The following is a 27612-nucleotide window of genomic DNA, read 5'->3' as shown; positions in this document are numbered from 1 at the left end:
ATGTCAAAGTAGAAGTAGAGCACCCTCAGTGATTTGATTCTGAAACCGGGCGTGGCTGGATTAAAGTTTTTATGAATCATTTTATATTCTCAAACAATTTACAGCCGATAAAATATTTCATACCTGAGCATATCTTAAAAAACATATATTCACTAAAGGAATTTACCATTTTATTCGATTATGTTATTTCCCATGACAATTGTGAAATTTTCAATCGAATTCCAGTTTTCCACACGACAACATTCGATACGCTACCAGCAAATGTGGTAAAGCTGGAATACAGATGAATTACTTGTCTTTTTAATTAGCTTTATAAATGCAAGCAATCCATTGCACAAGGTTTCTCTCTTGCATCAGATGTGATTGCTTATTGCCTAGTTTCTATGTCGTCTCCGGCAATAATGCAATGAAAATCTTGTGAAATCAGACTCTGACACTATCTTTGCTGTTTGAAGTCTGCTGTTCAAATTCAGTCATCGTATGCAAACCTCACATGTTGCACAGTGAACACAAGCTCCCGACAGAAAATCTGCACACACAAGTAAACTTTCATCGTTATATCTGTGCTTCCAAAACTGAGCATCTGTGATGCTGATAAAACCAAAGTCCTCGTCTTTCCTCCCGCTGTACCTGCTGCACATGATTTAAATCATTATTTGCATGTATATTCGTAAGTGATGTGATTTTGAAACACTCATTTGAACGGTGTGACCTTCTGTGGCATAGTCTACATTTAAGGGATACATGTTCATGTGTATATAGTTTACAAAATGCACACAAATATAAGAGCATGAGGAGTCATACCTTACATGCACAAAACCAACACTGCATTCCCACAATGCAGTTGTGCCCATTGTTTCGCTTTTTTCTCATCTTCTTTAATGAACATCAATCATATTTTTAAACAAAAGCACATTTCAGGGAAAGATTTAGACAGAATCTGATGATCACGAACTCTCCGTTGGGCCCCATATCTGATATTAAATTCTCTGTTGGTTTGATGTTCAACAATGCTAATATGAGCCCATTGCATCTCGGCTTCAATGGAATCATTTCCCAATTTAAGGCCTCTGAGTTTGAAACCAGGCAGAATCATGATTTTTTTGGGGGCCCAAACTAGAGTCCCAAATGCTATTTTTGATTTCAACAACAGCAAAATAATCATTCAGTACATCTTGTAAAAGGTTTCTTTAACAGCTTTGCATTATCATGGCCGATGCTAATGACTCTGATGTCTTTCTGTGTAATTTATCATTCATTGCATTCATTTCTTTCGCAGGTTCTGGAGGTATAAACCACTGGAAGTGCCGCACGTACAGGAGACAAGGGCAAAGATCAGAAATAATACGTATGTATATATAATCACATTTCAGATTAATTGAAGGTCTCAGAACTAATGCTCGCAGTTTACAATATACACAGTACCATGCTTATGCGTCTTCAGTCCTAACCGTTACTAACGATGGGATTCAGAGCCGTTACCACAGAGTCTGTTCAGTCAGCAGTGCATCCCAACCTTTAACCCCCATTCTGCCCAGTCACACCGCAGAGGATTATGGGTAAAATGTGTATACAGCCATTACTATTAAAACAGGAGGAGATCGTCATTTGTACAGAACAAAAGAAAACACAAACAAATTTAAAATTGAGCATATCCAACATCATGCTTGTTTTTTTCAATCTGTGAATGTAAGGAAAGAGAGATGATTGTGTAATAATACCATTGTAAGAGAGGAGTGCCATGCATTACCAGCTCATAAAATAACATGGAGAATCTCTTGCGTTTCAGTCACTGCTCTGCTCGAGTGCACTTGCGCCTCCCACTGGCAGAATGGGGTACTACGTGAATCACAGTCTCACAGTTTCCTAGTCTCACTTCTCTTTATCGACTCTTGGGTAATTCTTAAAATGGAGTTGCAGTTTTGTAATCGTTTCCTTTTTCGCTGAAGATAGCCAGATGATGCTCATTTTGGAGTGAGTGAGCAGGTCAGGGAGGGGTCAGAGGTCAGACGGGGGGCGCTTTCCGCTGCAGCAGGTACTGGTGGATGTCTTCTGCGTCTCTCTTGAGCCAGGCAGCGTTCAGGAGAATGTTCTCGCAGCACTGCTGTACCGTGCGCTCGGCCGCTGGCGCGTGATGACTTTCAAAGAAACTCTGAAAACCGAAAAACCACCAACATTCCTGTTAAGAACAGCAACCTGTGGTGGTTATTAGTCTCTTTTCAAACTCATGCATTTGTATCATAGTACATCTATGTTTCATAATTTAAAACCAAACAAACATATTTCAGGTATTGTTTGAAATGTTTGCTTGAATTATTATAATTTTTTTAAAATGCAGTAAAAACGGGTATATTGTGAAATATTAATATCATTCAAAATAACATTTAAAATTACCATTTTTATTTGAATATATTTAAAAATGCTATTTATTTCCGTGATTCTGCAGATTCTTTGATCGATAGAAAGTTCAAAAGAACAGCAATTATTTGAAATAGAACAAAAATAGATTTTTTTTTAAAACCCATAGTTCACCTTCAGTAGCTGGTCCCCACTGACTTCCATAGTTTTTCTTTCTTTCTCCATACTATGGAAGTCAATGGGGACCAGCAACTGAAGGTGAACTATCCCTTTAACATTATAAATGCGTTTATGGTCACTTTGATAAATTTAATGTATCCTTGCTCAATAATATCTTTTAAAACCTCAAACTTTTGAATGGAAGTGTATATTAATTAGCCAAAAAAAAAAAAATCTAAATTTAGAATGATTCACTAAGTTTAAGTCCCCACCAGAATAGAAAAACAGGTACACACACACACCTTATAACCTTATGGTTTTGCAAGCAAGTTCTATTCTGCCCAAGTGCGGTATCTAGTCTACATAATATTGTAGAGCAGAAAATAACTAGAAAATGCATATTATACAACATTGTCTGTCTAAAATGGCTTTGTAAGTGACAATGCTCACCTTAACTTCAGCAGCCATTTTATCTATTGCAAACCCATCCACTGTCAGCTGCAGTGAAGAAACAAAATGAACAACGCATTAAAACTGCATACATATATTCATGATTCACAATCAATAAATTCGGTCTGCTACTGTACTTCCCATCTTAATTGTGTATTGCACTTGTTTCACCTTGATGAGTCTTGATATGAGGAAGCCGCCCTGGTAACGATTATGAAGTTCTTCCCAGTTGTCCTTAACAAATTTCCATGCAGCTTTGCGCCCCTGTTTGCTGCTTCCAGCTACGCCCCCGATTACAGACACTGTGTCCTGGGGACGAACCTCCTCCTAAAAATACCACAGCCACACTCAGCGTCACTGTTCACACTTCTGGAGGTTTTTAATTCCCACAGACTCGGATTAGAGCTCAGAGAATGAGCGTGTCAGATAAGATTTCTAGTGAGAATGTTCATTCAAAGATGAGAGAGATGAAAATGGTGCTTTATTGATCTCCTGAGGAAAAGTGATGCTTTGCAGCTTTAAACATTAATCACAGGGACAGAAATAATACCTGTCCTTTAAAACACATAATAATAGATGAATCCAACAATATTATAGATATATTAAAAGATATTTCATATATCTATACACACACACACACACACACACGTATATAAAATTGTTTATATCTTTCTTTTTTGGTGTAAAATATGATCGGGACATATAATTGACAGGTTTGGCACAATTCACCCCAAAAGACTTGACAGTTTCCTGCCGTTCCCTTTATCCGTTCAAACATTTCACACTCTCACAAAGTGTGTTTCTTCCAAAGAGAAAGGAAAAATTTAAATCGCATCATATGACCCCTTTAAAAGATTCCACAGTCTGACCTATTTTCTACAGTAAGTGTGTGTGTGTACTTGCGTACCGACAGGGCAAAATTAAGCACTCTCTGGATGAGGTCCGGGGCGGGAATGGCTCCCAGCACTCTCTCGATGCGGTTCTTCTCCTCCTGCATGTCTGCCTGCTTGTGAAGCTGAACACAGAACATGAGAGATGCATTTTATTTATCTGCACCTTCAAGGCTGTCGCTGTGTAATGTTCGGACACGTGCTAATTGTCACCTTGAGCATGGTGTCAAGCGTTGTGCTGTCTCCGTGCTTCAGAACTGTTAGGTACACCTAAAGGGAATGCAGAAACACCTACGTTGAGCCAGTACTAATAAACACTACAGGAACACCATTTACAAAATCAGCTGATAAACATGTCCGGTGAAACTTTATTTTAAGGTGTCCTTGCTACACATGTTATATGTACTTACTATTATAATAACAATTAATTATGCATAATTACATGCAAGTAACCCTAAGCCAAACCCTAATCCTAACCGTAACCATATAGTAAATACATGTAGTTAAACAAAAATAATAACTGTTATGGATACTGGATACTGTTATTCCAGCACTAGCGTCCTCACAGCTGACATGTTCACCTGTTGCAGTTTATCCATGTCTGCGCAAAATAAACACGAAGACGTTTAACACACACCATCTGAAAAACGCTTATTTTTTATCACCAAAATATCAGTTGTCCAAATTTTGGTGCATCACTGGTACACTGATGCAAATGTGTCTGTATTATAAGCAGAAATGCGAGACGACTCACTGGACTCCTGAGGTCTGCAGGCAGGATCTGTTTACCCTCCACATGTTCTTTGAATCTCCGCCGGGCCTCCTCCAGAGTGGCTTTATGCCCCGCTTTACCCAGCTTCCCCAGTACCAGACCCCGCAGCAAGGCGTCCAAATGCCCTGAACAAGAGACAGGGGAGAAGAGCAGCCACGTCATTTGAGTGTCTCATGACAAATGAATGACAACTAATCAAGCAAGCACAAACTGTTTACTGAAATACTGTGTCAAATTAGGGATACGATGGTGAGAAAATTTTCACACTGATTATTGTTTGTAATACAACGCTGACATCACGGATTACAATGGATATTATACAATATAAGATATTTGTCAATTACTCTCAGGATCTGTAGCGCTTATTATCTTTAACATTAGATTTTTACATCTTTCACTTTCTTTGAACAAAATTAATGCTTGAAAATGGTGCATTTATTATTATTCTTAATGAAAAACACAACATTAAAACAGTACAATGACAAACTTGCTTATACTAAACATTTACAGTACTAAGGCTTTCAATAATAAAAAAAAGACAAGTGACATGTAACAAAAATATATTTAATGTGGCCACAAATTAAGATTTCATTCTTACAACTTAATTTGTTCTCTCGTTTTATTAAATCATTGTGACATTGTACTGAATGAATTACTACAAAATGGGCACAAATTAATTCAAACGTGGGAACGAATTCTAATTTTGTTGCAACTATATATATACAGTGGGTACGGAAAGTATTCAGACCCCCTTAAATTTTTCACTCTCTGTTATATTGCAGCCATTTGCTAAAATCATTTAAGTTAATTTTTTTTCCTCATTAATGTACACACAGCACCCCATATTGACAGAAAAACACAGAATTGTTGACATTTTTGCAGATTTATTAAAAAAGAAAAACTGAAATATCACATGGTCCTAAGTATTCAGACCCTTTGCTCAATATTATATATATATATATATATATATTCCTGCATGCCATGTTAGCAGCTGTATATACCCGTGTTATAACAAATCAATAAAAGATCATTGGATTTTCCCCTTACTTGAAAACAAATGCTTAGCTTGTGGTCCACAAACACAGCACTAATAAAACAAAGACAAAGTCACTTTGACACCAAATCCTCCACCATCTTCTTGTCAGTCATCTCTCCTTACTCTATTCTCATGATAAGGGAAATCTGACTCCTGCTGTATGGAGCAGATGCTTTCGGTTTATAAATGTAGCATCAGTTGTCCAACCAAACTAAATATTTTTATATCTATGAAAAAGCTAAATGACGGCGGGGGCTGTGGGCAAATAATGTACTTGATGTATGGCTGAACACTGTATAACATCCATAACACTGACTACTACTTCAAACTTCAAGAAATTATTTTATATTTTATATAATGCATATTTAAATAAGAAACACTTGCAGGCTACATGCAATTTTTATGCATATTTCAAGTAGTTATATTTACATATCTTTATATTTTATATTTAAATAAGAAATGCTTGAATGCTACATGCTATTTTTACATTTATAAATACATTTATTTATGGTTATTGTTTACATTTATTTACTAATATTTATATTTAATATTCACATGAATGTAACTTCTTAAATAAATGAGTCTAAATACAAATACACAAAATAATGATCTTTAAAAAAGCATCATATGACCCCTTTCAAATTAGTATCAAAATTGGTATTGAAAATGCAAAGAGCAATATCACTGTTCCTGTTATCTACTACAAAAACTTCTGTATTTTGGTAACCCAAACTATATAAAGCCGAAAAAAATGGCTTGTGAAATCACCATGGTTATGACACCACATTTACATAATCAACACCCTTTCAACTTTTAACAACTTTTAAACAAGAAATTGGTCGTGTAAAAAAAATCTGTTTTAGTACAAGAAACCTAGGCAAAGATTGTAAATGGACTGTAGGGAAAATGGGCTACAAAAGTACAGAATATGCCACCTTTAAAGGGATAGTTAACCCAAAAATGAAAATTCTGTTATAATTTTCTCACCCTTGTGACATTCCAAAATTATGACTTTCTTTCTTCAGTGGAACATAAAAATCTCAGTGTGTTTGTTCATACAATGGAAGTCAATGGCCTCTTCAAAATAACATCTTTTTATGTTCCACAGATTAAAGAAAGTCAAAGAGGTTTGGAATGACATGAGGGTGAATCTTTATGACAGAATGTTTATATGCCTTTATGAATTGTGAGTTCTGGCTCTCACCCTCTCCGGTTTTGCTGTCCCAGCCCAGCTTCATGCCGATAGGGGTGAAGAGATCTCGGATGAACTCCTGGATGTCCTCGTGGAAGTCAGTGTGTGAGAGCAGAGAGGACAGAACACCCAGATTACAGCTCAGGTCACTCCACACCGTGTAGTTTGGCTCATTCACAAATGCTTCCATCACCTTCAACACCTCCACAGTACTGATCATACCTGCTCGAGCCTGAGGCCACGACAGAGAGCGAGACAGCACAACACTATTAAAAACGGACGGTCGTAATGGATAGAGAGGAGAAACAGAAACGAATAATGATATTGTTGAAATTGCTTTTCTCAAGAAGCATTTCAGCAACACTGAACACAAAGATAGCAACATTGGAAAAAAAAAAGATTTGTAGCCTATAAAAGAGCTTAGTGAAAGACCAATACTAAAACACTCAAACAGACAAGCACACACTTTATAATTAGCCAAATTTTAAGATTTTTAAAAATACATTTAAAGGGTTAGTTCACCCAAAAATACAAATTCAGTCATCATTCTGTCTCAGCCTCAAGTTGTTCCAAACCTGTACGAGTTTCTTTCTTCTACTGAACATACAAGATATGTGGGTAAGCAAACAGTTGCTGGTCCCAATTAACTTCCATAGTATGGAAAAAAAATACTATTGAAATCAATGGGGGCCAGCAGAAGAAAGAAACTCAAGTTCCAAACCTGTATGAGGGAGTAAATGATAGAAATTAAATTTTCAAGTAAACTATCCCTTTAATTAGATTTTTTTTGTCCTATATAAATATTTCATTATTATAAAAAAATTAACAGAAATTTTCCAATAGATATTACAAATAACAACATCCTCTACACCTTTATCGTTTCAGCAAAATGCCCACTTAACATTTCTCAGTATCCATACAGGTTTGCTAACAAAGTTTTTGTTTTTTTTGTTGGAGTCTTGAAAGAACCTGACTTCCACAAGACTGTGTAACTTGACACTTCACTCAAGTCTTAACCATCAATACTTGAGACTTGACTCAAGGTGGAGATCTGAGCCTCTACTCTGACTTGCAAAACACTGATTCAGACGCATGTGTGGCGTCTCACCAGGGAGAAGAGGTCGTTTTGCAGACCCAGGCGGTCCACAGGCAGCAGTGTGAGGTCTCGGATACCAGGCAACAAACTTTCCAGCATGGCTGAGCTGTACTGGATCCTGTAGAATCCCACGGTACCGGGATTAATCTGCATATGGAAGAATATGCATGTTTTTATAAATGCACGAGACCGATCGTCAAACTTTTATGTCATTTCAATCTTCAGAGTTCATTGATATTTAACTTATAAATAGCCTTTTCCATGAAATGCATAAAACACAGCAATCTGACCTTGATCCAATGGTCAGGTGCAATGTTGGTGACGTTAACTGTGGTTTCAGGCTGGTCCAGCAGAACCTTCATCTTGGTGCAGCTCGGGCCCTCACTGGTGCATATGCTGATGGGAACCATCCAACTGGGGCAGTTCTCATCTAGCATATAAAAACAGATATTAGAGAAAAACAGAGTCAGAAAAAGACAAATAAATAAATAGTTAAAGTCAGCAGATCCAGTAGTTTAACTGCTCTTTTTTGCATGTACCATTACGTGGTCCGCTAGCACAGAACTTCTTCTGAGAGATTTTCAGCACACGGTCACTGCCATGCTGGAGGGAAAAAAAACAATTATTTCAGCTCTGATTAAATCTGGTATTGCCAAGACAACAGTTGTTATTACCAGATGCTCCCATAGTCCATCTCAGCAAGACTTCTTAATACCTTGAGGGGTATTTAAATTATATTTGAAACTTTACACCGTGTCCTAACTACACGTGACGTGACAAGATTCCAGCGACAAACAATTTGGGTGTCCACACCAGACACGACGCGACAGAATCAATCAAATATCACAGCCAATCAGAAGCGTGTGTAGGCGGAGCCTCTCTGGAAGCGCACTGCACTCGCAACGAAATGGATACGTTTATAATCTAATTCATAAATATTAAAGCTTTTTAACATCAAATGTACATACTGAGTGACTGATACTATCTTTGTTATGGAATACACTCGTTGGTTTCGCAGTGAGTTCACTGTTTTAACGGACATCTTTGCTTTAATTTATTTTCAAGATCTGAGGTAAACTCTGTCGTTGTTTTCAGTATGGCTATAAGGTCACACAAAATTATATTTAAACTCATATTAGACACGTTTAACTTTGAATAAAGCACATAATCACCCTGAGATCATCTACTGTACTATATTTTTTATATTGTTGTTCCAGCTGCGACGTCGCAGAAATAGAAACTATTTCTAAATTAGAAATTTCACGTGTCGCCGTCGTGGCTAGTTAGGACAAAAACTCCGACTAACATGGAAAAGATACCTTTTATCGCGTGTCGCGGCATCACGTCGCGTGTAGTTAGGACACGGTGTTAGGGGAAAAAAACATCCAGATAAAAAAAACAACAACAAAAAAACCACACACACACACAATCCCACAGTGCCGGGTTGGATCAAAACAAAACACAAAATAAAACCAAACCTGATGTTTATGAGAATGGGTTTGTAAATGTTACCTGCTCTTGATCCACTACTATAATAGGGAAGCCCATTTGTTTGGTCCAGGAATTCATCACTGCAGCAATAGGCTTCCCACTTGCTTGCTCCAAACACTCCCAAAGGTCCTCTGGGATAGACAAAGAGAGATGTTACACCCTTTATTTCTGACTACACAACAATTAACAAAGCATAATAACAACACTGGTGCATGACCACACACCCACACCCACAACACTCCCGCCACATACTATGTAACAATGTACAATGTAACACACTATGTAATTACTACAGCTGTAATCCCTGTTGTTTGGATCGGATTGTGGCTGCATGCGAAATCATTTCCTCATGGAAACATTTTCCTACATACACTGAGCACAAGTGAAAATGAATGGTTATTTTTATTTATTTATTTATTTTTTACATTTTATATTAAAAAAGATTAAATCACTGCACTCTACAAATGCTGGGTGTGTAGATCCATAAAATTATAATTAATTAACAAAATTAAATTTAAATATATTTTTTACAATTGTGCTGAGTTCCAGGATATGTTCTAATTTATAAAGTATAAGTATAATTTCTAAAAATGTATTAAAATGTTTTACATTGAAAATAACATGAAATGCAGATGAAGATCAAGCTAAACACTGAATGTTAGAAACACCATCCCACATTTATCCAGTGAAAATGATACACAGGTCACTCTGTCTAAAACACACTGCAAGCTAGGACTGTCACAATTATCAGTTTAGACTGATGAGCAACTGTCATAAAAATAATTGTGATTTACAAAATTGAGTTTTGTTCATGTCAAACACAGCCTAAGCCTATAACACACAGACTTTAAGAACTCTTTTATTCATATCTAACGTTGCAATGAAATGGAAGTAGTGACAGATGTTTTCTTCCATAAAGTAATGCACATCCGAGTGTAACAGATTATTGCAAAAGAAAAATGTAGGATGGTGACTTGGGTATATGTATTACATCAAACAACTTTTGTTTGTTTGTTTTTTAATGCCGCCTTATTAAAATTTAAAAACTATAAGATATCTAAAAATTCTACAACAAAATTTGGATTTCAAATAATTGTGAAGAGGCAGTTACATGTATAATCATAATAAGCTTAAACACTGTAATAAGGAGGCTCACAAGGTCATTAGGCTGTTTAATCACCAAGATAAAAATTATTAGAGGGTCAAAGCTTAATCTACACAAAGACTGTCGCGATAACTTACCAGTAGATGCATTTTTGTGCTGAAACTTCAAAAGGTAAGCATTCATTCCCTTTCTAAAATCCTAAAAGAAAGATCATTTCAATCATTTCAAGATCAATTCAAAACCAAAACTGTAAAGAACTGTAAATTAATCTAGAAGTCAGTATTAACAAGGGCTGGTCATCTATCAGATTCCAAATGCCAGAACATCATAGACTCCAGCACAATGGACAGATGAGCAACACGTCTTTCCATACATACTCCTGGGGGACCCACATCGACCACCTGTCTGACAGATTTACACTGTGAATGTCTCTCTGCAGCTGGCTTAACGTTAACTCTCACCTCATCGCCAATGTAGTTATGCAGCATGCGAATGACAGAGGCCCCTTTGCTGTATGATATGGCATCGAATATTTCATCCACTTCTGAAGGGTGTCCGACATCAACCTACGATTTAAAACACACGCGCTCTGAAACATGACTCAGAGATCAATATTTCATCAGGCTAAATCTGGGTCTGGAATTTAAATGCTGTAAGTGATATGGCTGAGTAAACAAACAGACTGACAAACAAAGTGCAAATCAAAACTTCCTGCTATCCACACAAACACTTAAAAGCAACAAACACCAGAGACACACACTGTGAGATCGGGGGTAATGAGAGAGATGCACTCATCTGTTGCAGACCTCAATAGGATGGCTGTTATCTAGCGCATCCAGGTCCAGAGCTCTAGTGTAGTCCGCAGATACAAACTGGGTCCAGATGTCGTACTCAGGGAAACAGTGGTCCACACAAAGGTACTCGATCCAAGATGCAAAACCTTCATTAAGCCACAAATGAGTCCACCATTCCTGCAGCAACAGACATTTTCTCAGCACCTTGAATAACACGGTTACATTCAAATACCACTGTGACTAGGGCTGAACGATTTTGGAAAATAATCTAATTGCGATTTTTTTTTACCAATATTGCGATTGCGATTTAATATGCAATTATTTTTTAAAGCTCTTTATGTTCTTTATTATTCAACAAAGACAAGCTATAAATCATTGTATAGTATGACCAACACACTACTAGATAGATTAAACATAAATGTTCTTTTCTGTAGGCCAGGCCTATATGTTACGATGAAATTAGGTGATGCATGAATTGATATGAATGACATTTTTATTTAACAACTACAATCACAGTATATTGACTGATTTGTTGAACTTCCAACCTTGTAAGCATGTAATAATTATGACAACATAAAGCACTGACAAATAAGCCTGGTGTAAACATTAATATGAAAGTCAGTAACAAATCACACAAACTAAAGTAGATTGCAGAAATATAAAAACAAATCTGTTGCTTTACCACTAGGTCATTCAAAGTCACTGTAATAAACATATGTAAACATGTGGACTGCACTTTTTAAACACTGTCTGTTAACTTTAGACCAGTGGTTCTCAAACTTTTTTGGTCAAGCCCCCCTTTGAACCTATAAAAAACTGATGCCTTGTTCTATTTATGACGTACTGACCGTACCGACACAAAGTTAAAATGATTTGCAACGGTCGCTTTGTCGTGTCCAATGTAGAGATGTTGCGGCGCGACGCGTCAACTGTAGCGTCCGGTATAGACATGGTGCATCTCCCATTCTAAGTTACGTCCTTTGGCTGTTTACTGTTTTATTTTTTTTATTTTTCTGCTGATGGCCCGCGCTCGACTTGAAGCAGCGCTGCTTAGACCGATGGGTGTGTCATCAAAGTACTGCCAGAGCTATAAGAGAGCGCGGACGTCTCCTTATGCTTTCTCTCACTCACCGTACTTTGATGTCATACACCGATCTGATCTTCAAGTCGAACACACCTCTTTACTCTGGCGTGTCACGTGACAGTGTAATCGCAGCCTCTGCGATTGAAAAATCGAGTTTTTTCATATCGCGATATTATCGCAAATGCAATTAATCGTTCAGCCCTAACTGTGACCTACAAAAACTATGTGGCGTACCTACCACACTGGACATCTGAACACTCACCATGGTAACCAGGTTCCCAAACCACTGATGTGCCAGCTCGTGGCCGACTACCAGGGCGACCCACTGCCGGGACGACGCACACGAGTTCTTAGGGTCAATCAGCAGAGCAGTCTCCCTGTGAGGGGATGAACACAAAATGTAAAAAAAGCCAATAAAAAATGCATAAGAACAGAGCGCAGAACATAATGTGGTTCATATTGTTCAGGTATGACTGGGGATTAACATGCTACCAAGATAGATTAAATATTAATGAGGTTCTCCTGAATGGCTGCTTTCAAAAAGCACAAGGTTCTGGGTTTCAATGTTGATTGATCAACTCTTACGTTTGCCATTTAATCATTTAATTTAAAAATCACCTGTAAGTAACAAGGCCCCAGTTTTCCATGGCACCTACAGGACGCAAGAGCACCAAAGGTTAAAACTGAATATAACAATGTCTATGAGATGTTTAATATTTAAAGAAAATGACACTAACCAGCAGCAAAATCAGCAATAGCAATTAGATCAATTTTAGGCAACGGATAAGGAACACTGAAATAATCTTTGTAGAATGGAAGGGTCTTTGTAGCAACCTGAAGAAAATAAAAATAAAAACGTTTTTCACTTTCACAATGAAAGTGTTATTATAACCACAGCTAGCATTAAGTAATTTTTTTAATACTATACATTATAATGTTGTGATGTTTAAATTCACGTGTAGCATTCAAAACGATTTCTTTTTGAGCTTTAATTTTAATATAACATTTATCAATTATAGTCCAAAAATGATGATAATTGTCAGCTTATGGTATAAACATCATAATGTTAATAATATTAATAAAACAATAATAATATGTTTTATATATATACACTACAGATCAAACGTTTGGGGTCAGTAAAGTCTCTTATGCTCACCAATGCTGATTTACTTTATCAAAAATACAGTAAAACACTGCGAAATATTGTTACAATTTAAAATAAGTTTTCTATTATCAATGTTAATACTTTTTTGAAAAAACACAATACATTTTGTCAGGATTCTTTGAAGAATAGAAAGTAAAAAACAACAGCATTTATTTAAAAAAGAAATTATTTTTAACAATGTTAAACTCTTTACGTTCATTTTTTGGATCAATTTAATGCATTCTTGCTGAAAAAAAATGTAATACTTTCTTAAAAAATAAATAAATAAAATATTGTACTGACCCCAAACTTTTGAATAGTAGTGTATATTTTTTAATTTTAATCAGATGTTTTGAAATAAAACATTAAAAATATACATTTTAAAAATATTATTAGGTCTGTAAAAAAATCAGCTTTCATGTGGTTTTGCTGTTTGGACTACAAATATCTAAACCAATTTAAATTTTATATGCCAAAAAATGCAAACAGTCACAAACTGAGAGAGCAGTTCTCATACCTCCAGTGCAAATTTCCCTTGCTCTGCCTTTCCGACAGGTGTGTACACACGGACCGTCACACCATCTGATGACTGACTCTCCACAAAGTCATACTCGCCAATGACAAACGCCACCAGGTAGGAGGACATGATGGGTGTAGTGGCAAACTTCACCTCCACCAGACTGTGATCCTCTGGATATGGCTTTCGATCAACAACATTCTGCACAGAAATAGGAAAGTCAGGTTAAATTTGCAGCTTTTTTTGGCCACAGTGTGGAAGGGGCAGTTTGACTGACATGTAAATAAACTGTGGTTGCTCACTTTACATGTAAATTGATGAAACCACAAAAACAAATAACTTCCTAAGAATGATAAAAACCAGTAGTAGAGGTTATTAAAGCAATACAGTGGTACAAAATTCATTTTCAAAAGAAAGAAGGAATGCGACTGGTACACGTCACAGGTCAAAACTTGTGTGCCGTAAGTGTCATGACTCAGAGAATGTACATCGGCTAGGGGAGGCACAACGCCTCTGGGCCTGTGTTAGATAAAGCACACGTCTGACAGTAATGTGAATCAAGTCATTTAGGGACGTTTGTTTCCAGAGGGAAAGAAAAAAAATTGACACATACCATATTTGACAAGGCTATTCTGTCCTTTGGGACGATAAGGGTGATGTCAAAAGTGGCTTTGATAGCGGGTTCGTCCCAACAAGGGAAAGCTCGACGTGCGTCCGTGGCCTGGAGGTGAGAGACAGCGAGATGGGAAGAGAGGACTCAGGGTTAGCGTGGGTTGCAGTGATTTATACACGTGCAGGATATTTGCATGGCATCAAAAACCACAGACGCACAAAAGCACTCTATTCTGATTCTTTCTTTTTTTTTCTTATGGCCCAGTCAGGTCAGCAGTTTTTATTTTTATTTTCACTGGCCCAGTGACAAAATAATTTGTTGTATTTTTACGCAGTGCATTTCTTATTTTTGTTTCATTCTTCATCAAATTCACAAAACATTTTGGTTGCCAGTTTTTTTCTTCATTTTTTAAAAAGAAAGTGAAACAAGCTGGAAAATATATAGCCGTTATATAACTCCATAAACAAAACACACTTTTGCTAGTAAACACTAGGCCTAAAACCAAAACATTGCCCTGCCAACATTTTCACTGGCCCAGTGTTAAAAGAAGGTACATTTTTATTTATAGCAATTTTTTTATTTTTTATTATTCGTTACAATTTCACAAAACATTTTGGTTAGGTTTTTCTTAAATCAAACACACCTTTGCTGGAAAACAATGGCAAAAACATTATTAATTACTTGCCCTGCCAAAATTTTTACTGGCCCAGTGACAAAAAAAAAGTTATATTATTATTTGAAAAAATTTATTTTAATCTTATACATACATACATACATACATACATATATTAATTAGAGCCCGACCGATATGGGTTTTTTGGGGGCCGATGCCGATACCGATATTAGGGAGTAAAAAAAGACCGATATAGATATATCAGCTGATATTCTTTATGTGTAGGTTATATTATAGTACAGTGTAGTCAAAAGTTTGGACAACAATTTAACAATAAACTTTATTATTCGAAATTCAAAATGAGTCCGTGCACTTAACAGTAAACTTCACTTATTATAAATAACAAACACAAATAGAAGAAAATATTTATAACTTGAAATAAGAAATGAAACAAGATAACTGTGTAGGGCAAGCATGCTACTGCAAAACCAACAGGGGCAGGTTTATGCAGGAAGCACAGCTTTTCCAAATGTAAACAACTAAAATGAATAAATAATAATAATGAATAATATTTTTTCACAAATTCTGTGTTGTGTATTTTCTGGTAATCAAATGAACATGCAGAACATTCGTATTTAAATAAGTCTTTTTGCAGTCTATATGTACTGACCTGTTTTTTATTTATTCATCAAAAATAAGACAAATTCCATGAAATTCCGCGTTATACAGTAAATTCCGTTTTTATGACTGGATTCTGCGATTCCGTCCATGTTTTCTGCATCGTGGAAATCATAGGGCCCAACTAATGTAGCAAACGAATATGATGAGACTTTATGTCAGCACGTCATAAATAGAACGAGGCATCAGTTTACTGCATCCAGTGTAGACAACATCACTGATTATAATGGGTTCTATTCTACACCGGACGCGAGCGGTGCGGCGCAACAAAATACAATAGAATTCTATTGTATTTTGTCGCGTCGCGCGATGTGACTGATGTGATAAGCATGAGTTCTGGGGCGCGGCCGGTATAAACACCAGCATTGACTGAGTTGCCGCGATCACGGCAGGCTCATATCGGCCGATAATATCGGCAAAACGATATATCGGTCAGGCTCTAATATATATATATATATATATAAATAAATAATAATTATTATTATATATTACTGCTGTTATATAAATGTTTTGGTTATAATTTTTTGGTCCTTTTTTAGAAAATGTGCAATAACTGATTACTTAACACACATAACAAGACTGACTATAAAAAGTATTTTTTTGCAATTTCTATGTTAGTCAGCTAGATAACATTACCAGGCTTGCAGACAAATAAATCAGCAAAACGTACAACAACAGTGTAGATTACATCACCGAAAACCAAACATTTAGGCTTGGCCAGGCATAAAAACGGATGTACAAGATCAATGCATGTACATTTTTCAGTGGCAACGCAGCACTAAACCGAAAGGGCCAATTACTTTTCCATCAACTCTCAAACTGGCCCCGAGCCAGCAGGAACATCCTTATCATTGAGCCCTGATTAAGTTAACTTCAACCAAAGCTCAAGTTAAGAGGCTAAACTTTCAGTTAATAGTCCCGCCCACATTAAAATCTATCAAGTACAAATATAATAAGCTGGAGTATCTAAATTACTTTAATGGATTTGTAAAATAAGCATCATAGTGGAACACACAAATATATTAAAATGGTACAATACGCATGTTATCAAAGGCCAAGCAACACATTATGTAACAGGTTTAATTCTACTACAATTTTACTTCTCCATTATCAGCTCCTGTATAATAAATTGCTTGTTTTTCCTCATTTGCAAGTATAAAAGCATATGCTGAATGATTATGTGAATTCGTCTTTGTTGAGAGAAATGGTCAAGATCTCAGAGGAAAACGAATGACTGAGCAGGAAGAGCGAGAGGGGGGCATGACAAATGACAGGGCTAAAGCAAACAGTGGCAGAGAAAGCGAACGAGCAAAGAAATGAATGAATCAAGTACTCTGATATGAATTTACCTCAAATTGTGTGACGGCAGCATAGTGGTTTTCTCCCGAAGGAGTCGTGTATTTACTCCTATAGAAGCCTTTCATTTTGTCGTTGAGCTCTCCAACAAAGTCTATTTTCAATGATCCCGACCCTGAAAAACAAGAAGCCCATGATTAAAAAAAACAAAAGGCACATAAAACAGAAGGACAGAGCAAGGAAGGCCCATTCATCTTTTAACAGGAAGCTGTTCAAGCCACCTCAATGCGACAATAAACCCACTATAGCAAATAATTACACAGAGATTGTTGAAATGACAGCAGCAGTCTCCTTCCAGGACAGCTTAGGAAGTCTTTACCTTTTTGCAGAATGCTGGGGAAACATAGGGTCACCTTCTCATCCTCGTTCTGATAGTTAAATCCTGTAGCGTTAATTTCTAAATGGACGGGGAGAAAATGAGCACAGTTAATCCTAAAAATAAACCAGACTATAAAGCATTTAATGCAGGTCGAACCAGCAATCAGGCAAAAGTCAAGCAAATACATAAACTCAATGTGGATTACGGTTGGTTTTCAGAGTTTCGCACTCACCTTCTCATTTAATGCAGGTCGAACCAGCAATCAGGCAAAAGTCAAGCAAATACATCAACTAAATGTGGATTACGGTTGGTTTTCAGAGTTTCGCACTCACCTTCCCCCCCTTCAGGCACAAAAGAAGCAGTAATTATGTCTATATCAGCACAGTTCATCACAATCTGGTTTGTCCCTTGTGTAACCTGTCAAGAACAATGACACAGGGATCAGTTTTAACATTTAAATGGGTCCGGTTGTTTCATGATCCCCAGTTTTCAGTGTTTTGTGTTTGTGGTTTCTTTTCTAGCAACACTTCATTGCCTTTCGCTAGCTGGAAACCTTCCTTTGTTTCATACTGTATCAGATAACAGCCATAAAAATGGAACAATCTCATGTCACCTACATACAGTAGAGCCAATCACAGCAGGAAAATTCTTCCTGATTCAGTAAAAACTGAACCAGCCTCTTTCTCCGACACAAAAAGATAAATTAACCTCAAAGTTTAAAATTATATACACTCCCGTTCAAAAGTTTGGGGTCAGTACAAAAAAAAAAAAAAATTAATTAAAACTTTTATTAAGCAAAGATGCATTAAATTGATCAAAAGTGACATTTCGGAGCATTTACAATGTTACAGAAGATTTCTAATTCAAATAAATGCGGTTCTTTTGAACTTTTTATTCATCAAAGATGAAAAAAAAAAAAAAGTATCAGTTTCCAAAATATTAACCAACACAACTGTTTTCACCATTGACTGATAATAACAAGAAATCAGCATATTAAATCAGCATTCTCAAGGGTCATGTGACACTGAAGACTGAAGTAATGATGCTGAAAATTCAGCTTTGCATCACAGGAAAGTTATTACATTTTAAAACATACTAAAACAGAAAACAACTAATTTAAAATGTTAATAATTTTTCTCAATATTACTGTTGTACTGTATTTTGATCAAATAAATGCAGCCTTGGTGAGCATAAGAGACTTCTTGTAAAAACACTAAAAAAATCTTTAAAGTTTCGAATGGTAGTGAAAGAACCCTATGTGTCTTGGGATCACTACTTCAGCCGTTTTTATCTTTGCTCATATCACAGTACATACAATTTCCCGTTTCCTGTTTTGTTGTAGGAAATCTCCAGGAGTACGAACAAATACGACGCACATGGAAAAAGAAACGCCTGAATCCTCGCGGCTTTGCTGAGGCTCAAGGGCCATCTCCTGCTGCTATGAAATTCTGACGTGTGCATATATAATCAGATTATGAATAAAAAGAACAACAGTTTGCATGGCCTCTTATGTTGCAATAGGCTGTTTAAGACTGCATTTATTGCATAATGCTGAAGTGAAACTTTCCCGGGTCGATCAATAGCTTTCAGGCTCTCCTCATGTCCATAAGCTAGTTTTTTCACAGACAAATACATCCCAGAATCAGTAAATCCACTGTTTTAATTATCCCTCAACTGAACTATTATCACACTTCATTTTCAGTGAATTAGATCCCAAATAATGATACACATTGTGCTTAGAGGCTTGAATCTGCCAAGGTGAAGCTTTAGAGAGCACATGTGGCTTGTTGATGCTGGATGTGACTTGGATGCAAGAGTACACTCACTGGTCATGTGACAACAGGCAGCCACTAGCAGTAGGCTATTTTAATGGTGTTCATAAATGTAAGCCAAATGAGGGTCATGATGTGTATGGCATTGTGGGGGACGTAGTTAATCTCATGCTCCAATAAGTTTTGGCATCACGACATCAACTACAAGGCGACTTTCATTAGACTGGGGTACAACATGACTTAACATGTAAAGCTGTTGGTCTATAAAAAGGCTCCACAAACAATCTTACGCAGACCGGACCTAAATTTCGTCACATCTGGCCCGCATTGTCCTCTACCGTCTTCTGCCTGTTTACACCATCAACCACAGTAATTTACCCAGTAGTAACTGCTGTGATTGTACTGATAACACACACTGATAAAAATGCCATACATATATATCAAACTATATATATATATATATATATATATATATAGAGAGAGAGAGAGAGAGAGAGAGATAAAGACAGATATATACATCTGTATGCATGTATGTGTGTGTATATATATAAAGATAGCTAGATACAGATATAGACAGATATGTTGCATTTAATCAGTATGAAAGACGTACCAAACTAATAATTAACTTTTAATGAACCCCATATTTTGGAGGTTTTATATGGAAGTGCATTATTTTAAGTCACAAAGTCCATATTGCGCCTTACTGTTTCCTCGGGCACTACACTGTGATTATAGTAAGCTATAAAGTATCATGTAAACTGTCAGACAGGCTCAGAGTGACTCAGGAGCTTGTAGACGGGACTGATTCGCCGTCTCGGCCACGTACCTGAAAACTATAACCTGTAAGGCGGTTAAATTACGACATATGTGTTTGTATTTACGTGCTTTATGACAGCAGTCCTGCAGGCTAACGTGGTTAGCAGTGTGGCGCCAGATAGCGCTTTAGCTTGCGGGGCAACTAACTGCTTAATTCTCTTTATTGCGAGAGGCAGACCTCAGAGGACAGCAGGTTTAAGTATTTAACCTTAAATAACCAAATTCGAACATGCTGGAACATATACATGTGAAAGACGTGGTGTGTAAAGCCTCTGTCTGGTTCACTAGCAGGTAGCTTGTTAGATTAGCAGCAACAACAGTATCAGCAGTTATAAAAATGCAAAGTGAAAAACCAGGCTTAACATGAACATGGCATGACATTGGGGCCCTAACCAGAGGGGGCAGAGGGGCTGCATGGCACCGGGTTCACATTACCTCCACGGCTGCCTCCAGTTTGCCCTCGAAGGTGAAGTCGATGAGGTCGGGCTTGAGTCGCAGCCCGTAGTTGACGGGGTAGACGTCAGTGGGCAACCGCACGAAGGGCCTCCGCTCGGGCATGCTGAATAATGTCGAAACGCTGGAGAGCGAATTAAAACGGACTAAGAGTCTGCTTGCTCGAAGAGTCGGAGACACGGGCTTCGCTACTAGAGTCGGATTGCGGGGTAGGGCTAACCGTATGACTGACAGAGACACACGACAACTCATGAAAAACAACATGCAAACCGTTGGAGATGGTCCTCGTTGTGTACCAACCCCCTCTTCTTCAGTTAGCGATGTCCGAATCGTTCTTTGGAGTCGGAGCTTTTAGTGAATCGGTTGAACTGGCTCATAGAACTCGTCTGAAAGTCGTTCATGAATCGGACTGAATCGGTTTACTGATTTTTCGATGAGTGACCTAAAATGTAGGAGAAAAAGGTCTATTTTCAATAGCATAAAAGTTTTAACAGTTCACACAGAAGTTACTTTCAAACCAAACAGATTTCTGTTTGTCAGTGTGGCAAACTTGAACCCAGTGCAAAATCTGTGAGGGGAAAACTTTCGCCCTTAAGTAAAATTCAGAAGATGTGAAAATTCGGCGAACAGCACTAAATTGGGAATTTGACTAATGCAGCAAAAAAGTAGGATATTTTTTATAGTCAAACAGCAGAAATAAAAATGTTTTAAATAAATATTATGCTAGATCAAATATTACATTAATAAAACATATTATTAAATGTTTTGATAAATAATAAACATTTTATTACAACGTAAAAATCTTTTTAGCCAATAAGAAATTTTATTATTGTAGTAAATGCAAATTATATTAAAGGTCTAAATGAATTTGTTTTTATGAGCGGAATCATGGCTGCAAGAAATTAAAAAGGCACTACAAAACGTAATAGTAGCAATGTGTGCCGACATATGGCTTTATTTAAGTGTTTAGTTTTAGAGTTTAGACCTGTTTTTATACAGTCTATGGTTTAGACACAAAGCATGTAATACCACGTCATGACGCAAATTGAGCTTAATCCGCTTTCGAACGGATTCCTTTAAATGAACTGTTCAAAGGAATCGAATCGTCGAAATGAATTGGACTTCTCTCGGACAGACAGCGAGAGAACAGAAAAAGCTTCAGCTTCATATGCAATATATAAATTCAATCTATAGAGGGCGCGCCACGGCCAATGTTTTACGGGTTTTGATTAGAATATCATTGAATTTTACACTGAATGTTATTTACTCACGCTTTTGTCCACAACTCTAAAAGTAGTCTATCATTTAGTCGTGAAATCTTCATGCACGATTTGCATTAGTCTAATATAAATGTGAAGATGCCACTTTATACTAATATGCTATCTATAAATTATCTTTAGGATGATATAACTGAAACAGATCTGAGAACTACCTCTACTTTAGAGTAATCAAATAGGAATTATTTGTGAGCCTCTCTTGTGTCTCTTCTGACATAACACATTGGGCCATTGCCAGTCAAGGAACATTTAAAATGTTAAACACATTTATTATTATCCATCTCAGTATAAATAAGACTGTTTATATACTTCAGAGCACGGTTCTTGAGAAAAGTCCGATTGGCCTCAACAGCGCCTCCAGCTGGTCATAGAATGCAGACGCTGAATATGAACAGAAATATCACATATCTTCCAGAGAGAGGCGATATAGCGCCAGTCATTTGACACGACGTACAGTAGTGCCTCTTGTGGTAACAAACAAGTGCAACGCCGCAAACGCCGCTGCTGAAAAGATATAAAGTTTAAAAAAGGTTACAAATTTGAAAGTGAGACAATGTCATTATCTGGAGTTGACAAGTAAGAGTGAAACGATTTGATTATCATTGAATTCTTAATCATAAAAGATTTGATTATCATTGAATTCTTAATAATATAATTCATCTTTCTTTCGCTGGTAACGTTAGTCCACATGCAGGTACCAACGCAAAAGTCTGAGTCTCGCTGTATCGCACAGGCTGCACTGCAGTGTCTATTCACAGGCGCGACCCCACTACTGATCGACACGGGGGCTTTGACCTGCTCCGTCTCCGACCTGGGCCGGTTCACCCCTCCTTAGACGACCTGGTGGTCCCGAGCTCCCCCAGGAGCACCATATCGATACCGAACTTAGTGCGGACACCCGATCGACATAGTCCACTGCAGCCCAGAACCCCTGAACTCAAGCGATCCGCCAGCCTCAGCCTCCCAGCAGCTTGGATTACAGGCGCGCGCCACTGCACCCGACGAGAGCTGCGAGCATCAGCGCTGCTCCTCAATCTAGTGCTCACTGCGACCTCTAGTGCAGCACAGCAGAACACTAGACTGCCATTAGCCGTGGAGCAGAGAGAACTTCATAATTTAGGGTGACCATACGTCCTCTTTTTCCCGGACATGTCCTCTTTTTGGACCTTAAAAAATGCGTCTGGCCAGGATTTCTAAATAGCCCAAAATGTCCGGGCGGGATTCAGCTTTTGCTTTCTACAGTCGCCATTAGTGTGCGTTTTTGTATTAGAGCCATGTGAGGACTGTGTCCAGTTAGAGAGTGTGGGCTGCTTCTGGTGCTTGGATTTGTAGTCTGCTTCAACAATGAGGTCCAAAAATACGCTAGAAGTAAAAAAAAAAAATTCTCTCGCTCTCTCTATTTAACTGCATTACAATGAAAGACGTCTTCCCTCAGGTAGATTGAATGTTGGGCTCATGATCAATAAGTTGTTTGCATTCGCCCAAACTGAATCAAAACGCGGACGGTGAAGGGAACTGCCGTCAGCGCGAGACCCGCTCGCTGTGAAGCGGGAGCCGGCAGAGGATTAAACGGCTACTTCACAAATAAAACAATGATTTGCGCAAAAAGAATGATTAATTATCAATTGAGAATTTGTTATTGATATGGTCTGGTGAAAATAATAATATGGGCTGCGAGAAAATTATAAATAAAAAGAGTGGGGCTGCTATGAGTGCAGGCAGTCTAGGGACAGCATCACTGATCTATATATAATATCTATTATAGATCAGTGGACAGCATCCATATTTCAACCCTAGTGGCATGACAACACCGCGGCCCTCGCGGCCAAAAAAACAGACCGGCCCACCGGGAATCTTCCCGGTGCTCCCGATTAGCCAATCCGGGCCTGTCCAGCATGGTCTGTTAGCCATCTCTCCTCTCAACCCGTGATCAGTCAAATCTGACTCCTGCAGCTCGTGTTGGATGCAGGGTTGTCAAGTCCGCGTTTTTTTTTTTTTCTTTTCATGGAATTTGGCTACTTTTAAACTGTTGCCATGACTTGATTTCCCCCCGTGGGTGCAGGGCCGGTGTTGTGCCCGTTTTCGACCCCCTGCCAAATTATTACCCCTCTCCTTGAAATCGCTATCTGATTGCCTAATCCTAACCCCTCCCCCACACCTAACCCTAAACCTACCAGTACTAGGGGGGTAATAATCTGGCAGGGGCCAGAATTGGGCACAACTCCAGCCCATCGCATAGGTGAAATAGGCAAATGCTATAGGGTCGCCCAAATGTGTTAAGGTTTTTTATTTATTTTTATTATTATTAAATAATATTATTTTAATTAGGGGTGCACTATATATCGACATATAATCGATATTGCATTATGGCTTAATGCCATAGTCATATCGTGAAGGCAGTGATTAAATTAAATAAAAATACCTATGCGCTGCAGTTTTCAATGTGTTCGAGTGCAGCCCATGACACGCAGCGCTCCACTCTGAAACATGCAGCGCATTTATTTATTTTCTGGCAAACCACCAAAATAAAAGCAGTTTAATATTTGAATTTGAGCAGAGATGCACCGATCTGTTTTTTTTTTTTCCAGAGTCTGTAAACGGCGTTAGAGGCCAGAGACACAAAGAGGAGAAAATTAGCAGGCAGAGCAAGCTCACAGTTCACGATGTGCAAAGTATGAATGTATCTCTGAGGGGAACTGACTGTCTTAAGAAACAGTTAGATGGTATTTTCCTTTCATCTTGCCTCTGTATAATGCATTTAGTGTTTACAATGCATCACTGCTGTTCCTTAAGCGCCACCTGCTGACAGAGAGTGAATCTGCATTTTCATTCAGCCCATCTGCTGTTTATGTTTTTTGTAGCCTAATTTCACAAAGCTAAAGTCAAACCATTCTGTTTTTGATTCAGGTTTTGAAATTATACAGTCTAATTTAGATCAAAATAAAATGAAGCAACTAACCATATTCTTCCTACTCATATTTTCATTCTTTCTTGTCTTTTTTTTTATATATATAAAATACATTAAAATCAGTATTGGATTCTGCCATGAAAAGTTAAGATCAGTGCATCCCTAAATTTATGAATGTCTGAAATGAAGAAATTAAGACTTAAATGTTAGTTTTGTAGCCGCCTTTGGACGATAAAGTTCTCTAATTTAAAAAGCTAGTTGAGTTAATGTCAGATTATTTATTTTATTTTATAGCTATGCAGTTTCTGTGTGAATGATCGGTGGTGGAATTGGCTGCGATGCAAGGGGCACCAAAATCTTGCCTAGGGCACCAAATTGGTCAGGGCTGGTCCTGGTTAAAGGTTTGAAATGTTGCATAAATTACATTGGACTGAAAAGCTTGTATTGAAACATTTAGCATTCTACCTATGATAAAACTGTGCTAGATGTTAAGTTTTGTGAAGAAGGGCCACTGGTAGGAAGCTTTTTAGCTGTGTTTATGATCAATATGCATAACAGTGACTGTAAAATATGTATATTAGGTATGGAAATTACATATTTTGAGTTTTGATATTTGAGATTGCGCTACTTTGGGTGCTTTCGGCATTACTTTAACCACCAACCACACCCCAGCCCCCCGCACGGCCCGTACCCACTGTCCTCTTTTTGGAAAACTAAAATATGGTCACCCTAGATCATTTTTATTAAATATCTTTGGTATATTTTCAAGAGTGTGTGATAGTACATTTCCAAAGTTCTAATCTCCGAAAAGATCATCAAAATTCTTGTCTTCTTCAGTGGCAGCTCGTCGGGGGAGGCAGGGGAGGCACAGCTTCCCCAAAATTTTGAGGTGAAAATGGGAGGAGGACGATTTAATGTTAAATTAAACTAACCTAAGTATAACTTAAGTATAAATTAATCTAAGTATGTCTCAGAATGTGTATTTTTTGTTTGTAATTTCACAGCTGTAATACCATAACTTGTTAATGAAGTTGGAAAATGCTGCTTTTCTATCGCGAATGTGCCGAATCTGCTGATGTAATTACAACTGCTAATGATAGAGAAGGGGAGGGGAAGGCCGGGGGAGAGCTGAGCTCTCGTGCCTCCTTTGGTAAAAAAAATTAGCCAATCGCCATCGAGTGTTTACTTTCAGCACTGAGGAGTGTTGAGAAAAGAAACCTCGTAGAGGAGGCTAGCCTCCCTTCTGATATCAACCAATCATCATAGAGACGTAAATTGCGTGATATTAGTTTGAACGTCTCCCGCTGCGCTGATAATGTACCAAGTACTTATGATGAGTAGCGATCTTGAATATTTGAACACCAACAGATTTACCAAGCTGTCATTCAAACAGTATATATACAAATAAAAAAATAGGGAAAACACGCCTAAGCTGGATATAGGCTACAGCAGTCGCGCTTAATTAAATTGCGCAACAGGCAGCTCTCTTTTAACACAGACTTTTAAGAAGGGATGGTCCTTATTCTTCAAGTGAAATTATATTATCTTGCTGTATGTGTGTCGTTTTCTTTACGTTTTCTGACTAAAAGCAACCAAAAAGCCATTTTCCTCAGCAACCAGCACGGATCAGCTCTAGGCATGACGAAGCAGACCCCAGTGGCATGACGAATCACTTTCATAACGAAACACAGTGCCTTCACGACATGGCGGCGGCAACAATACTAGAGCAAGAATAAAAGTTATGCCTTCTTTCTTTGCGTGAACATTTGGGCGCGTTATGCAAATCTTCCCACATAGTGACGTAGACATGTGGGGGCGTGTTAGAACAAGCCGTTTTAGGTAGGCGTGGCTGACTCTTAACTTTTATAAAGAATATCTCTTTGGATTTGAGACTTTAGTCTTTGCAACTTTACAGATCTTCTTTATGCACCAAGAGCTTGTAACACTCCAAAGAGAAAGGAAAAATTGAAATCGCAGCATATGACCCCTTTTAAACCCACGAACCGCCACTGGTCTTCTTGTGGCAGGAACAGATTTTACAGGATCCTCTGGGCCATGAACTGTCTACATTGGACTAGACAAGCTGGACGAGCGCCCGTTGCAAATTAATTTTCCTTTATGTCTGTACGTCATTAATAGAATGAGGCATCAATTTACTGCCGGAGATTTGTCGCTCGCGTCGTGTCGCGCCGCATCCAGTGTAGAAAGATTACTGCCTTTAGTCGCGTCGCGCGTGTAGACGCGGTGAATTTGGTTTTAAGCTTTCCCAGATAGCTGGAGAATATTCCTATAAACCGAAAGCAGAACATTAAACAGAAAGTAAAACGCTGTTTTCAAGTGAAAAGGACGTTGAGATTCACAGGGCGAATACTTTGCACAGTAAGTTATCTGCTCGACAATTTTGGATTTATGAACTATGCGGAAAATATTCAGGTGTAGCCTATCACTGTGTCATAAACGAATCCTACCTGCATTGTTTACATTAACCTATTTGCAACTGGATCGAAGGCAAATTCAGCGCAGTCACACAATCTCACAACGATGAGCATAATGAGTTTGAAATCGTCTGCTTTTTCTTAAAATCTTCATGGCACTGAACATTAATTGATCATATTTAAGCATTACAATGCTGGTTAACATTCTGTTAAAGTGGACATGAAGCAGTCAGTCAAGTTTACATTATTTAGTAAATTGATTTACACTTTAATATATATATATA

General features: G+C 37.8%; 1 protein-coding gene across 1 annotated transcript; it reads right to left on the bottom strand.

The window, feature by feature from the left end:
* Positions 1–856: 856 nt before the first annotated feature.
* On the bottom strand, positions 857–21027 carry LOC107718863 (puromycin-sensitive aminopeptidase-like). The gene is made up of 23 exons (XM_016526097.1): positions 20691–21027; positions 18000–18084; positions 17668–17745; positions 17342–17463; positions 14702–14809; positions 14089–14289; positions 13165–13261; positions 13046–13079; positions 12690–12804; positions 11356–11520; positions 11011–11115; positions 10687–10747; positions 9466–9575; positions 8493–8556; positions 8244–8383; positions 7966–8100; positions 6870–7089; positions 4612–4754; positions 4071–4127; positions 3875–3982; positions 3139–3294; positions 2968–3015; positions 857–2152 (listed from the first exon to the last, which is right to left on the bottom strand). The coding sequence occupies exons 1-23, from the start codon at positions 20970–20972 to the stop codon at positions 2006–2008; spliced, it is 2781 nt and encodes a 926-aa protein (XP_016381583.1). The 5' UTR covers positions 20973–21027; the 3' UTR covers positions 857–2005.
* Between the last annotated feature and the right edge of the window lie 6585 nt (positions 21028–27612).

Source organism: Sinocyclocheilus rhinocerous, unplaced genomic scaffold (assembly GCF_001515625.1).
Source record: "Sinocyclocheilus rhinocerous isolate Xijiao unplaced genomic scaffold, SAMN03320098_v1.1 scaffold1595, whole genome shotgun sequence".
Lineage (NCBI taxonomy): Eukaryota > Metazoa > Chordata > Actinopteri > Cypriniformes > Cyprinidae > Sinocyclocheilus > Sinocyclocheilus rhinocerous.
The sequence above is the reverse complement of the archived record's forward strand: the minus strand, read 5'-3'. Positions and strand labels throughout refer to the sequence as shown.